The sequence below is a fragment of the Acromyrmex echinatior genome, chromosome 9 (assembly GCF_024713525.1).
Source record: "Acromyrmex echinatior isolate Ae372 chromosome 9, ASM2471352v2, whole genome shotgun sequence".
In the NCBI taxonomy this organism is placed as follows: domain Eukaryota; kingdom Metazoa; phylum Arthropoda; class Insecta; order Hymenoptera; family Formicidae; genus Acromyrmex; species Acromyrmex echinatior.
Window position 1 is genome coordinate 11,571,982 of NC_141860.1, and position 13,789 is coordinate 11,585,770.

Genomic DNA, 13,789 nt, shown 5'->3' on the forward strand with positions numbered 1-13,789 from the left:
TTCTTTTTTTTTCTTAAAACGTTACTTAAGGGCTTAAGTAAATTAATAATTATCAATGCATGTTACATAATTTTCTTATTTTTTTTAAATACAAATATTCATTTTCCTCCTCTTGATACTTTTATTTTACGTTTCTTCACGTGCTTTTTTATCTTGACTTTCCGCTTCTCCGCCTGCTGTTCTTTGACTGCCTTTTTGCGCGCCTAAAATTGAAATATGGAGATTAATTACACTTGAAATGAATAAATATATAATTACGCAGAAAAATAAATAATACTTACTTTTCTACTTTCGGGACTTTCATTTCTAGGCCTAGCCGAACTTACAAATTTGATCTTATTATTCTCGCTATCCGTTTCACTTTCGTTTTCGCTATCTGAATCGTCACTCTCCTCGGAAGAGGTACAAATATCACTTCCTTCCTTCATACTTTTACTATCTGCCTTGTGTTTATTAGCAAGAATCTCTGGTTTTTCTGCAGGCTTCGATAAGTCCGCTTTTAAGCCTATCAATGTCTTGTAAATCAAATCTTTTCCAGATTTCGCGAGATTTATATCGCGTTCCACATTGATCACCTACCAAAAAATACAAAATGGAATAAAGATCATGCATTGTATACATTTACAATAATCATCGATACCTGTGTCAATCTTTGAGGTATGTAAGCTTGCTTAAAAACTGCCTCCTCTACTTCCTGTTGCTGTGGATCTTTTTCTTCATTTCCCTCCTGCATTTGTATATCCAGATATTCGTCCATGTTATTTTCGTTTATAGTTGGGTCTGTTATAAAGTCAAACAATCCTTGGAGCGTCATAACTCCCACGTTGTACTTTTTGAAAAATGCTGAAAAAATTATATATTTCAAATATAATCTACTTTTTTAACTTCAAGTGATAAAATATTTCTTTGTCATACTTGTAATATTGCTACAGTCATTTCTAAGGAATTCCATTGCGTTACAATGATCACGATCTACAGCTTGCGAAACGTCAATGACTACGATCGATCCATTGTAATACAGCATGTTATATTCGCTTAGGTCAGCATGAACAAGCCTGCATTTGTTGTACATCTTCCACATAATTTCAATACACTCCCTGTACAATGTTCTCGACTTTGAATCTGTAAGTACAGCATCTTTAAGTTTGGGTGCCGCCCAGCCATCTGATCCCAGGAACTCCATCAACAACAGATGACCACCGGACAAAATTGGTCGTGGTGCTCGGACGCCTCCTTGTTCCAAACGCTTTAAATTAGAAAATTCCTTCTCCGCCCAGACTTTCACCATTTTGCGTGGATTGCTTAAGGAATGTACATGGTCAAAACGATATTCACCCCTGATATACTTTTCTCGATTTCTAAATGTTAAAATGGATGTTCTGTATATTTTGATAGCGATCTCATCTTTATTCTTCGACTTGGCATAATAGACATTGGCCTCTTTTCCAGTCGAGATACAACCATTTATCTCTGCCAGTATTCCTTTCTCAAACAGCTTGTGCAGTTTGTTTTTAATGCGCGAATCCAATACATTCTCAATCGTCGCATGATCACTTTTGTCTTTCATCCTTATGCGATCTCTATCGACCCGTTTATCGCTTTCGATTAGCACATTGGCCACGTAGCCTGGTAATGACGGACCCGCATATTTCTCCAAATTAATTTTATTGGCATAACGAGATAACAACTTGTGTTTAGGTTGATAATTTATTACCCTCGTAGATTCAGTTTGAGTGTTGGATCTCTGCGAACTTGTTTTTATGACAGTATTCTTCTTTTCATCCAAATCGTAATCATTATTACAATAATAATCGTCATCGATATTGTCTCCATTATTCTCTTTACTATCTGTAATGTGCAGATTGGCTACTTCTGTTTCGAGTTGCTCCTTAGGATATCCATTAGATAAAGGTTTTCCTTTGAATTCGTTCTGCCTGTACAAAATGATATAATGTAAATAAACAGCCTTTTTTATAAAAATGGATACAACAGATTTGCAAACAATTTTATAAATATTCTTAATCCTCGACTCATAATTTAATTAAACTCTTTTGTGTTTTCATTATTCTTTTTTTCCCATTATCTTCTCTCTCTCTCTCTCTCTCTCTCTCTCTCTCAAGAATTAAGAATATAAACACATGGAACTTACGCCCAAGGCAGTGTGTCCTCCTCAACGTCGCTGAATTGTCCGTCCTCGAATTTTTCTGACATGATTGTGAATGTCTTCCAATAACTTATTCTAATAGTTATTTATTACTTCTAAACTTTATGTAAACTTTATGTTACAATACGTGCTTGCAGGATATTATACTATTGTCGTCTTGCTCGCGCACTATTAAAATCGCGATATGAATCTTGTTTACGGTGTGTCTAATCTTATCTAAGAAAATTCTTTGAGCAATCTTATGCAATTATAGATTTGCTCACGATTCTGTAATAATGAATAATTATTAGAATGGAGTATCGTTAGTTCATTTGTCACGTTAGGTTCGGTTTTTAATCGCGACTGCTAGTGACTCTTTATGTTTTCCTACTTTTGTGTCCTCTATACATTTTATGTTCGTGGTTAAACACTGTGAAAGATCGTTTCTTTTGTTTACATCAATATTTAAACTACAAAATTATGTCGAGATGACAGAGAGTAAGCATCTTTCGATAATTCTTGTAAAAATACTGTCCTCTGACATACTTATAATTTGTTTCAACTTTATATTGATGTATTTTTATGTCTCTTCGAATTGATGTCGTCAAATCGATCACGCTTTTTAATTTACCATAAATACGGAAAATATTAAATTATTATTTATAAACATTAATTGTAATTAAAAATTCATTTTCTGGGCTATTTACTGCACGAGTAGAACATTGAATACTTTATATCTTTTTTAACAATTAATGCTAACAAGTGTAATATCTTTTTTAACAATTAATGCTAACAAGTGTAATATTTTGTAATATAATTAATTGTATTAGCATTCTTAATATTATTTTATGTAATGCTGTATATATATATATATATATATATATATATATATATATATATATATATATAGATTGTATAAATAGATGTTTATAAACGAGGACATAAAAAGTATACCCAAGAGTATTACAATTTTATTTACTTTGTTTTTCTACTTTACTGATGAAGTTAAAAATATATATCCAATAATTTCTCATGTAAACTTAATGAAAAATGATTTTCTAAACTATTATATTTGAACAAAGATTCAAATTTTGCACTGGAAAACTATTTATAGTTAAGTGTCGAGCAATTCAGAGTGATAATATTCGATCATGGAGAGTATCATGCGATCCATGCAAGAGTGTAACGCTATTCGTTATCCATCATATAGAACTGCTGCAAAAATGCAGATATTACATAGAGAATTGAATAGTAAGTAATCAATCTTGTCTGATCTTCTGTTGAATGAAATATCACTGGTTTTCTCAAATTCCTTTATTCTCACTTAGTGACACACGTACAATTGGAATTAATAGCAGGAGTATTCGAACGTCATAGACTCTCCATCACTGAAAATTGTGTCAATTTAGAACCGAGTGAAATTGAGGATGTTCTATCTGACATCTATTTCGCAGCACAGAAAGAAAGTAATTTCAATTTTGACGTTGACCTTGTGACCAAGCTTGCCACAAATTATATCCTTAATACTTTTGACAAGTAAGTTTTTATCTCTCCATATAATAGTGTCATATTTATAATTTCTCAATGTAATTTAAAGTATCTCTCTTTAAATATGCACAAGTATACTCTTAATAATTACAATAAAAAGGAAATTTTGAAATAATATGAAAATGTATTTAACATTACAGACAAAATACTGGAAATATTTTAGTATTTTCAGTAAAAGTTGCATTAGTATTGCTGTGTAATGGTAAATTACAAGAAAAATATGGGTATTTATATCAACAATTAGCTGATCATAATGCATGTTTGTCTCGGGCTGGTTTGCATACTTTATTAACAAATATCTGTAAAATAACAGAAATGCTAGGAGAAAGTATAGCATATGGACATGAACAGATTCAGTCACATATAGATGCCTGTTTTATAAAGGTTGTATGAACAGAACTATTTTTGTGTACATTATCTATTAAAAACGAGTTCTTTAATCATTTTGTCAATCCATTTTAGTCTCAGGGTGGTCTTGGGATTACTGAAGTAGAATTTGCTGCATGGATTATGCAGGAACCTTCATTGTTAGTCTGGATAACAACATTCAATCGAATAAAATCTGCAGAACATAGTAAGTGACAAAGTTAAAATTTCGCGTGTATCTAAATGTAATAATGAACAATTTTTACTTGCAGTTGTACATAATATCAGATGTTCCTCGTGTAAGGTAACACCGGTACAGGGACCAAGGTATACGTGTTTAAAATGTACAGGATATCATCAATGCCAGGACTGTTTTCTCTTAGGAAAGACATCGAATAAACACAAATTGAAACATCCAATTCGTGAGTTTTGTGTAAAGGTATATTTAGATTTTTTTTCTGCAATTCCTTTTTTATGTATGAAATATATTACTCAGAAACAATTCTTTCGTAGACTTCACATCGTGAAATTACAAAACTGATCCTTGAACTGATCAGAAATAAGCTGAGATTATGTCCTACCAGAACAGTGCCGGTAGAGGATTCGGTTGTAAATGCTGCCAGGTTTGTTGTTATGTAAACTGCACTTTTACGGTTTTAAAAACAATTATGCAATATTCTTTAGTAAGAAAATACATTTTCTTTTAGTAATGAAACTAGACGAACGGATTACAACTCGTTAAGGAGCACAGTTAAACGAAAAATTCTAACTGATCCACAAAAAGAATTACAAAGTATCATAATGCACTTGGAAGAAGAAAATCGACAATTGCAAATTGAGTTGCTAGATATACAGGGCACAAAAGCAGAAAGATTACAACGTCATAGAGCGACTATCGAATCTCAACTGCAACGATTGAAATTACTTAAGGTACATCAAGTTAAAGATTCTTTAAGCATTGTTCACTGATGTTTAATTTTTATAGAAATATTTATTCACCGATACGGCTCAAGTGCCACAGATTATCACTCGTATGCAAAGTACCCCGATGCTGCCATCCTTAGCATCCAGATTAACGGCTTTGCCTTTAGAATTCGAATTGAGCCCGATTATCAGGCAAGATAACACAAACCAGTCAGGAGCCAAATTGCAACGTAGAAATGACACATTAACATTGGATAATTTTAATACATCGTCACCTATAGAATGTACAACAGAGGAGAATAATGCTAATGCTCTTCCTTGCATCGAAGAGGCTTCTATGAGTACTGGATTCGCTAATATATCAGAAAGTAATCATATAGAATTAAGTACTTGGATTGGAGGTGAGTGCAAAATACATTAACATAATTAGAAAGAAATTCTTAAATTTATATGAATTTGATATATAATACTTGTTAAATTAGGAACAAGAAGGAGAGAATTGAATGCAACCGACAGTGGTTTCTCTCAATGGTTAGTCGCTGGCAACTCATCAAATTGCAAAGAGGACAATTACGTGACCAATACGGCAATTAGTAGTACAGATAACGATACATCACTGATGGCTTCTCAATCTCCGAGTGGCATTCATAGAGACAATACGCCGTCTTCCCTGCAGCGTCCTGACAAACATTCGCAACATAGTAGTTTGCAAAATATTCAAGGAGATCTTAATGATATATTAGATAGATTGCAAAATATGGTTGCCAATGACTGCTTTGACGGTAAGTTATGCAGCATGAAATGTAAATATGTACATAGCTAATGTATACACACGCTTTTGTAGAATCGTACGACGGCAATGACAATTGTAAATTGAAACGTGCCACCACAGAGATGGAAGATCTATTGACTGGCCTCATTGAAGGTATGGAATCTCGTAAAAGTAAACTTACTACTATCGTTTGAGAAGAGACATCTTGAACATAAATCTAAGTATCATATGTTTACAAATTTTTGTATCGCACCGACTGACTTTCTTTTCTTTTGCAATTTTGATATAATAATCTTAGATAGTTGTTTCTAATCCCTCCTCGGCCTGATGTATAAATCGTGCCATTTTTTTGACATTACGCGTTATCCAAAGGAGATCATTACATTATCTAATATTCTAAGCAATATGAAGATTGTATTCGATATTATTAATAATTAAATAATTATATTTATAGTGCTAATTGTGAAATGTGATTATGGACATTATATTTGAAAGGATATTTTTTCATCTTTTTTACATATATATTTATTGTCATATCTGTGCAATCATGAAAGAAACGATCTATTTTAAAGCGTATCGATAATGTGTGAAAAATGGATAATTTTTATAATTCTATATTTAATGTGTCTTAAACAAATCTTTTATGTAGTAATTAATTTACTCTCAGTAATTAGTTACAATGAATCTTTTATAGCACGGAAAACCATTGATAACTCCGTCCATTTAAATCCCTCAATGTCACGAATAATTTTATTATCGCTATTCGCATATATATATGTGCCTTGTACAAGATATTATAAAATAAGTACCTTATAATCTATGTTTAAAGTAATGTAAGTTGTTATGTCAATTTTTTTACGACGCGACTAGATAATTGATATCAATGATGTATAATCTATATAATCGAAAGTATAAAAATTTGTACGTGCATAATGCTAGCGTATAGTACAAAGTCTTTGAAATTTAATACTGAACAAAAATATATCGGACATTACTACATGTCCTTCTCTAGATGTAGCGTATCGGTTAAATAGGTGACTTTAAGGAATCTCGAGAAATGCACTTTCTCCGACGGCCGATTCACCGTCCATGCCATGACGCGGACATCGCGATCGCGCCATCGTTCAATTTCGCGTCTGGAATGAAAATCATACATACATACACTCGTTCTTGTGAATACCTATATATATATATATATATATATATATATATATATAAAATGAAAATTTGAGTTATATAATAACATTACTTACGGGTTTACAATGTCCTTGTGCAACAACACGACGGAAATGCCAATCATATAGTAGACAAAGCTCGGTAGCAGCCATTCGTACAAAATTTCCAAGATACAAGCTGCCAAATGCTTAAACAGATTATGATATCGTACTGGGCCGGATGCTTCTAGACCGATGTACGATACTCTTGAAAAAAAATACGGCCTCCAAGCGAGACTCGAAACAATACGCGGCTCTTTCTTCCTAATCTGAATATAAAATTAAAAATATATTCACAGTCGAAGTATATATAATTTAAGATATATAATTTAAGTTATATTAATCAACGTTTGTATTACACATACCATGTATACTACGATTGGATTGAAACTCGACACGACGCCTCTCTGGAACAGTTTTGGGTATTTTTTGTAGGTGTCTAGAATAACTTGCACGACATCCAGCCTTGTCTCTTTTATATCTATAATTATTCTTTGCTCAGTGGTCAGACATTCTTGCAATACATCGTCTAACAATGCGATCCTCTCGCCTTCGGAAAATTTATTCCTTTGGCAAAATAATTATTTTCTCTGTTAAAATACTCTGAGAAACATTATAGACATGTATTTTATACAAAAGATTATGATTAAGCTGAAATACATATAATCGTACTTAAGTGGGTGATTATAAGTTATATCAAATTCCCTCAATTCTTCCCATGTCATTTCACTAATCGTTCCTGTCTGGCCTGTGAGTCTTTCAATTGTTGAATCATGGAATAATATTGGAATGTTATCCTTTGTTAGACGTAAATCAAGCTCCACTGCATTACAACCCTTTCTTCTACTCTGTAAAAAGTTTAGATGATGCACCACAAAATACATCTAAAATAAACATGCTTGTCAGACAATAAGTAAAAAAAAAATTAGTATGTTTAAGTTACAAGAAATATTTAATAATTAAATAGAACAATGCATTATTATACATTTTTAGTTCCTTCTTCCTTACATTATCAAGCAATAATAAATGTTAAACAAGCCAATAAGATCAAGACACACAAAAGACTAACTACTACAAAAATCTTAGACATTGTAAAAGTTAAGCTACATCGAAGGGTGTAACTTTACATTTCGGAAAGCCGACAAACTGTTCTCAGGATAATCATATCCTCCACCACGGTGGGCCACCACTCGCATGCAATATTGTTCTCCATTACCGTGGTTTTCGGACACGGAGTTATCTTTGCTCAGGAGGAGCGGATTCACGCCAAGCACCTCTTGTATAGTGCTGGTGGGCGGAGGGGACACTCGGGCCAATTTCAATGCTACTATGACAATCATTGAGCCCCAAACGATCCAGGGAATGCAAAACTCATACAGGATGGTGACCAGCACACTCATCGCGGTTTGGAAGAAAATCCACAGCAAAACGCTATTTGCGACCAATTCGACAATACGATGCATCTTGACGTTAACTTTCCACCACGCAGGATCACGTGCTTTTGAGAATTCCCTTCACGCTTATTTTGCTATATACAAGAGCGAGAGGATTTAGGCAGGGTGTTTATCGCGTGTCTTTTACTGCGTTACCTCAGAGATAAGATTATTACTTCATAAATCACGACCACAGCTAACTATCGAAAAATGCATGACGTTAATTATGTCAAATGTGATAATTCGCGCAGTGAAAATCCTGGCGGAACACGTCATTCTTCCCCGCTCACTCGAATCAATTTGCGACAATTTGCAGAGTTCATTCGTGTGAATTTCGTACTCTTCGAATAAGTGTCTCTCGCGAGATATTTGTAAAATTAAAGTCGTCGAGTATACGTAATGATATGTAAACACGTTTTTATCTCTTCGAGAAGAGATTGTCGTTTCCCTTATCTCACTTTTTATCTCACTATCTCTCATTCGCTCTTGTCTCTTGGTAGTATGATTCGATCGCGTAGCGTGCAATTTACTCATGCAAACTCCCAAACAAAAACAAAGCTACTTGCAACTTGCGATCATCGCGACGCGAGTTGACGCGAGTAAACTGAGAAGTACCAGACTCTTGCATAGCGCATAAAGTTAGTTCTACATTAAGGCGGAATCAAATTATGCATTGAAGATTGAGATTAAAGATTAAAGATTGAAATTTCACCAAGGACAACGAAGTTTTAGTCTGATTGGTCAAACTTCAATCTTCAATCTCATTCAATGCGTAGTTGATTCCGGCCTAAAAAAATATACCAATCAAAGTCCTTCGTTTCCTTCTTTTCCATGAAATAGAGGACTCTGATGGATTGATTTTTTTATGCCTCATGTTTTATGCGTTATGCAAGAATCTGTGTTCTCCGCTTAACGATACGACTGGATACGACTCGGTGCGTTCGGGGAGGTGCTATTCGCGCTGAACGTAAACGCTATGAACGCTATTCTTGGAGCCAATAGCGCGATAGCATTAGCAAACTCCATGAACGATAGCGTAGCGTTGATAGCGTTTAAGAGGATCCTAAAGCGAAGCTCGAACTCCGACAAAGTCATTAGAGGTCGTGCCACATTCGTATCAATTTTCGTATAACAAATTCGTCGCCATAAAGCGTCTAAGTCTAATTCTAAGAATTCGACGTTATTTGTTCATGTAAACTACGTGTTTGGGAACCACTATTTCATACGTGCAGGTTGCAAAGCAATCATTTCAAGTAAATGTTGTCACGACTTGACAGCTGAGATATATTCCATATTTCATTATAAGAAACAATAAAAAATATATCAATTTTGAATTTTTTGATCGTTCTAGGCATAGACTCCACTTCTCAGACACGTATTAATGCATATACTTTAATCCTGGAGAAGGATTTTCGAATCGGTGAAAGTAAAAAAAGTATTTGTTAAAAAATTACATGATTTAATCGGTAAAACAGGAGGCTTTAGAATCCCCTTAACCAGAGAGATATATTCGTCGAAGTTAAGTTAATGTAGGGATAGTTCTGTTTTCAATCACCAACCAAACTTTTCTCTATAATTAAAATTTGTAAGGTTTTGTAAAGTATTTGTAACGTAAATTTTTAATTTTCTCGTAGTGAATAACAGAATGCAATCTCAATTGCAATCTCTATAATAGCTTGCTGCTAGGCCGAAGTGAACAATGTAAACTAAATAAAAAAATTAATAGTTACACTAAGTAAATTAATCAGATAAAAAAAAGAACCCTTAAGTATTCGTTGTTAATTTCAGAAGAAGAAACATATCTACATTTAATAAGGACCTTAAGCATCTGCAGCGGAATATCCTGCCGCGCAATAGTAACTTTTTTCCATACGCGGGAATTAAAAATTGCCAGTAACAAGATACCTCTGACTTTTACATTTATAATGAAATTAAATGCACAAGTTGAACTTCGCAGAAACTTTGAAAAGTTAAAGATGATACACAAGCAAGAATTACGTTCACTCCAGCCTAGTGGCAAACCATCAGCAGAGATTAAAATTGAGATTGCATTCATTATAATAATATTATGATAAAATTTGAAATTTACACATTACATACGTACTCTAAATTCCAAGAAAAATTTGGTGCCACTCGAGAATCGAATCCCCTCAAACATAATAATTAATCTAACTTTGACGAATGTTAAACGCTACCAATGCTACATAGTTAATCATTTTCGATTAACTATAAAATTGGCTACTTAACTTAATGAAATTGCTTAAATTAAAATTTTTTACTATAATTCTGTTATGCTGAAATTAACTTTTTTTTATTAAACAAAAAGTCAATACTTGCGTCCTCATTAAGCTGAAGTAATAAAGTTCTATTCTACTTACGTCCTTTCTCAGAACTGAACACGCTCTTTATATTTTAATCAATATATAAATACAAAAAATAAATATATAAGTCTGGGAAAGAAAAAACATTTAAAGCCATTTAGAAACATTTAAGTCTGTTTCTACAATGTGTTTTTTGTTTCTTGTTTCTTATCTTTTGTTATTTTTTACAGCTTATCTTTTTACTTCTTATCCGGTTTATGTTTTATATCGCTCGAGAAAAAAACTTATTGAAATTTCGAAAAAAACAAGAAATTTATTACGTAGCAAAAAATATTGTTGATAAAACAGTTGCAAAAGAAAAAAAGCAAAAGGTAAAAAATAAGGAACAGAAAACAAAGAGCATATTGTAGGGTTTATAAAAAGGACGTTTATTTTGCAACTTGGAAGTTTTCTTCGCGCTGATTGGATTATACTTTTAGATCTAAAAAGAATGATCCTATCTCGGCAAACAATCATTAAATAGTTGCAAAATTGTTGTGTTCTGCTGAACACAGCCAATAATGAAGATATAAAAATTGTATAATAGTTAAAATTATAAATCTCGAATGCAAAAAGATCACGAAGCATTTAGAGCGAGAGGAAAAAAGATCCAATTTTGCAGTTGGCAATTCTGAAGTTTAATCGGCCGACTTAAGGGTCTGAGCACAAGAATTGTCGTAACACTTAGGGGCTCCGCACAATAAAAGGAACAGGGAACAGAGAATAAAGAATAAGAATTTTAACTTATCAGAAATCATGTATTGTGGAATACACAGTTTCTGATAGGTTGAAATTCTTATTCTCTATTCTCTGTTCCCTGTTCCTTTTATTGTGCAGAGCCCCTTAATTAGACTTAAATTGTAGATGTAGTAACACACAAGCTTTCACTTATTATAAGCTATGACGTACAACTTATTGTCATCTCCAAGAGACGGCAATAAATACGCCAAACTTGTGCGTTTTTTACGTCTACAATTTAAGTCTTTAAGTAAGTGTTACGATAATTCTTGTGCTCACACCTTTAGTCGGAATCGGAGTTATAAATTATGTGTGACTGTGTGTTTTGAGATCGATCCTGAGAGAAGTGGGAATTGATGTTTTGGTGGGAGTGCGGAATTTATAAATTCATCGTTCACGTCGATCACTCGACTCTGTTCCACTAAAAATATGTATATCATTGCAGAATAAAAAATCGCTGAGTGAGTTGCAATTCAAAATGCTTGCCATGTTTACCTCGCAATTTTCTTTTTTATAAATAATTATATAATGTTCGAAGGCGCATGATTAAGGTTTTTTTTGTTATATTTTTTTTGGTTACATGTGTGCATGTATTAAAGAGTGATTACATTCTTTAGGATCGAGCAAGAGTATCAGCTTAAATTTAGTTCATCGTGAATTATCTGAGAACGTTTAACGAATTTCCACATAAAAATGGCAGGAGTGAAATCCAAGAAACTAAGCTTTTTCTCGAAGTTGTATCTGGCGTCGTATAATCTCGGCCAGACTTTGGGGTACGTTTTCTCTTGTAAATAACAAAATGAACAATCACGAAATTCTCTGAACTTTTTTTATATAATTAATAATTTTTTGATGCAATATATTGTATAACTTTTTTATTACTCTGTTCTAGAATTTATTATAAAGTTTTCTTTGTATATTTTTTCTTTTTAAATTAATTTGAGAATAAATCTTCTATTTCAGATGGAGTTACTTATTGTATCAAATTATACAATATTATCTTGAATCTTCCTCCTCAGATAGTACCTTGTGGAATAAAACCAAACTACCTGTAATCATTTTTCAAAATGCAGCTCTATTGGAGGTATTCAATAATCTTAGAACTTGGTTGAATATAATAAAGCAGGCAGATAATTAATTATTTTTATTAATTTCTGAAAATATATCAAATAACAAAAACTATTATATAATAAAAAAATTGTTAAAATTAAGACTAAAATTTAATTAAAATTATTGACAAACATAGCACTGAGATATAAATTTCATGAAATATTTTAGTAGATTAGAGACTGTAAGTATTATCTAGCTTCTATGTATATTTATCTCTAAAGTGTTGTGTCAATTATACATCGTTTATTATATAGAAACTTCTTATTTCAGATAATACATGCAGGAATTGGACTGATACCATCCAATGTTTTAATCACATTGGTTCAAGTCTTCAGTCGTATCATGGTTGTAAACGGAGTCCTTTTGGTTACTCCTTACACATACGCTGCTTCGTCTCTAGGTCTTCCACTAGCTCTCATCGCATGGTCCATTACAGAAACCATTAGATATTCCTATTATTTCATAAATCTCATCTCTGGTATTATGCCACGTGTATTAGTCTGGCTGAGGTAAGTTTAATCTCTTCTATCATTTTTTAAGTCTAAAATTACTTTCATATATATAAGTCGCATTAAATGGAAACATGTTTTTAGATATACTACATTCATCATATTATATCCATTGGGCATTACTGGTGAACTATTGTGTTTATATACCGCCACAAAATACGCTAACGCTAATCCTAATTCTTGGAGTTTTGTTCTACCAAACAAATGGAATTTCACATTTAGCTATTTGTATCTTCTGATAATAGTTATGCTATTTTACATTCCAGGTGAATATAAAAAGCGTGTAGATACAAAAATAAATCGTGAAATTATGAATTTATGAAATTATTCATAACTACTTATATTTTTCACTGCAGGTTTTCCACCACTTTACTTGCACATGTTTGCACAAAGACGGAAAATACTTAATCCTGCTGCCGCGAAGAAAACTAATTAATTTAAATCTATATACATTTGTTGTATATTTCTTATTTCTATAATCATATTTATATGTACAAAAAAGGGATGGAGGTGATATGTCATTATATGAAAATGGGTACACATATGTTAAATACAAAAATATTTTATAAAAAGTGTATGTATTTTGCTGAAGTTGCCAAGGCTTTGTGATAATTTTTTATAGAAATAAGACTTCTAGTTTTGTCCTAATTCGATATCCGTTAGAAAAATTTA

General features: G+C 32.6%; 4 protein-coding genes across 6 annotated transcripts; 2 read left to right on the top strand and 2 right to left on the bottom strand.

Annotated features, from left to right (window-relative positions):
- Nucleotides 1-56: 56 nt before the first annotated feature.
- On the bottom strand, nt 57-2,448 carry RIOK1 (RIO kinase 1). Its single transcript, XM_011068128.2, has 5 exons — nt 2,150-2,448; nt 916-1,934; nt 641-843; nt 282-575; nt 57-203 (listed from the first exon to the last, which is right to left on the bottom strand). The coding sequence occupies exons 1-5, from the start codon at nt 2,209-2,211 to the stop codon at nt 99-101; spliced, it is 1,683 nt and encodes a 560-aa protein (XP_011066430.1). The 5' UTR covers nt 2,212-2,448; the 3' UTR covers nt 57-98.
- Nucleotides 2,449-2,530: 82 nt separating this feature from the next.
- On the top strand, nt 2,531-6,456 carry LOC105153355 (uncharacterized). Of its 2 annotated transcripts, none has more exons than XM_011068129.2 (11): nt 2,531-2,641; nt 3,258-3,394; nt 3,472-3,679; nt 3,832-4,075; nt 4,154-4,265; nt 4,330-4,496; nt 4,571-4,680; nt 4,765-4,987; nt 5,043-5,382; nt 5,464-5,763; nt 5,826-6,456. In XM_011068129.2, exons 2-11 carry the CDS (start codon nt 3,295-3,297, stop codon nt 5,945-5,947), a joined length of 1,926 nt encoding a protein of 641 aa, XP_011066431.1. In that variant the 5' UTR covers nt 2,531-2,641; nt 3,258-3,294; the 3' UTR covers nt 5,948-6,456. The 2 variants fall into 2 exon arrangements, with proteins under 2 accessions (XP_011066431.1, XP_087265906.1); XM_087409780.1 differs by having other exon boundaries at nt 2,549-2,641; nt 3,226-3,394.
- A 19-nt stretch (nt 6,457-6,475) lies between these two features.
- LOC105153356 (glycerophosphodiester phosphodiesterase 1) lies at nt 6,476-8,960 on the bottom strand. Of its 2 annotated transcripts, XM_087409781.1 has the most exons (6): nt 8,557-8,960; nt 8,095-8,495; nt 7,640-7,815; nt 7,333-7,534; nt 7,007-7,236; nt 6,476-6,889 (listed from the first exon to the last, which is right to left on the bottom strand). In XM_087409781.1, exons 2-6 carry the CDS (start codon nt 8,428-8,430, stop codon nt 6,748-6,750), a joined length of 1,086 nt encoding a protein of 361 aa, XP_087265907.1. In that variant the 5' UTR covers nt 8,431-8,495; nt 8,557-8,960; the 3' UTR covers nt 6,476-6,747. The 2 variants fall into 2 exon arrangements, with proteins under 2 accessions (XP_087265907.1, XP_011066433.1); XM_011068131.2 differs by having other exon boundaries at nt 8,095-8,960.
- A 2,627-nt stretch (nt 8,961-11,587) lies between these two features.
- Nucleotides 11,588-13,689, top strand: Hacd1 (3-hydroxyacyl-CoA dehydratase 1). Its single transcript, XM_011068121.2, has 7 exons — nt 11,588-11,748; nt 11,829-11,959; nt 12,116-12,271; nt 12,462-12,582; nt 12,879-13,117; nt 13,202-13,383; nt 13,474-13,689. The coding sequence occupies exons 3-7, from the start codon at nt 12,192-12,194 to the stop codon at nt 13,551-13,553; spliced, it is 702 nt and encodes a 233-aa protein (XP_011066423.1). The 5' UTR covers nt 11,588-11,748; nt 11,829-11,959; nt 12,116-12,191; the 3' UTR covers nt 13,554-13,689.
- The last annotated feature ends 100 nt before the right edge of the window (nt 13,690-13,789 follow it).

What these genes read in the sequence shown, in the direction of transcription:
- LOC105153356 (XM_087409781.1), bottom strand. Translation starts at nt 8,430, where the DNA reads ATGCATCGTATTGTCGAATTGGTCGCAAATAGCGTTTTGCTGTGGATT. An exon ending in ACTTATAATCACCCACTTAA is followed by an intron (nt 7,535 to 7,639) that starts GTACGATTATAT and finishes ATTTTGCCAAAG; the next exon opens with GAATAAATTTTCCGAAGGCG. An exon ending in ATCCAATCGTAGTATACATG is followed by an intron (nt 7,237 to 7,332) that starts GTATGTGTAATA and finishes TTTTATATTCAG; the next exon opens with ATTAGGAAGAAAGAGCCGCG.
- Hacd1 (XM_011068121.2), top strand. Translation starts at nt 12,192, where the DNA reads ATGGCAGGAGTGAAATCCAAGAAACTAAGCTTTTTCTCGAAGTTGTAT. An exon ending in AATCTCGGCCAGACTTTGGG is followed by an intron (nt 12,272 to 12,461) that starts GTACGTTTTCTC and finishes CTTCTATTTCAG; the next exon opens with ATGGAGTTACTTATTGTATC. An exon ending in AAAATGCAGCTCTATTGGAG is followed by an intron (nt 12,583 to 12,878) that starts GTATTCAATAAT and finishes TTCTTATTTCAG; the next exon opens with ATAATACATGCAGGAATTGG.
- RIOK1 (XM_011068128.2), bottom strand. Translation starts at nt 2,211, where the DNA reads ATGTCAGAAAAATTCGAGGACGGACAATTCAGCGACGTTGAGGAGGAC. An exon ending in GAGGACACACTGCCTTGGGC is followed by an intron (nt 1,935 to 2,149) that starts GTAAGTTCCATG and finishes CATTTTGTACAG; the next exon opens with GCAGAACGAATTCAAAGGAA. An exon ending in TGACTGTAGCAATATTACAA is followed by an intron (nt 844 to 915) that starts GTATGACAAAGA and finishes TAATTTTTTCAG; the next exon opens with CATTTTTCAAAAAGTACAAC.
- LOC105153355 (XM_011068129.2), top strand. Translation starts at nt 3,295, where the DNA reads ATGGAGAGTATCATGCGATCCATGCAAGAGTGTAACGCTATTCGTTAT. An exon ending in TCGGTTGTAAATGCTGCCAG is followed by an intron (nt 4,681 to 4,764) that starts GTTTGTTGTTAT and finishes ATTTTCTTTTAG; the next exon opens with TAATGAAACTAGACGAACGG. An exon ending in TGCCAATGACTGCTTTGACG is followed by an intron (nt 5,764 to 5,825) that starts GTAAGTTATGCA and finishes ACGCTTTTGTAG; the next exon opens with AATCGTACGACGGCAATGAC.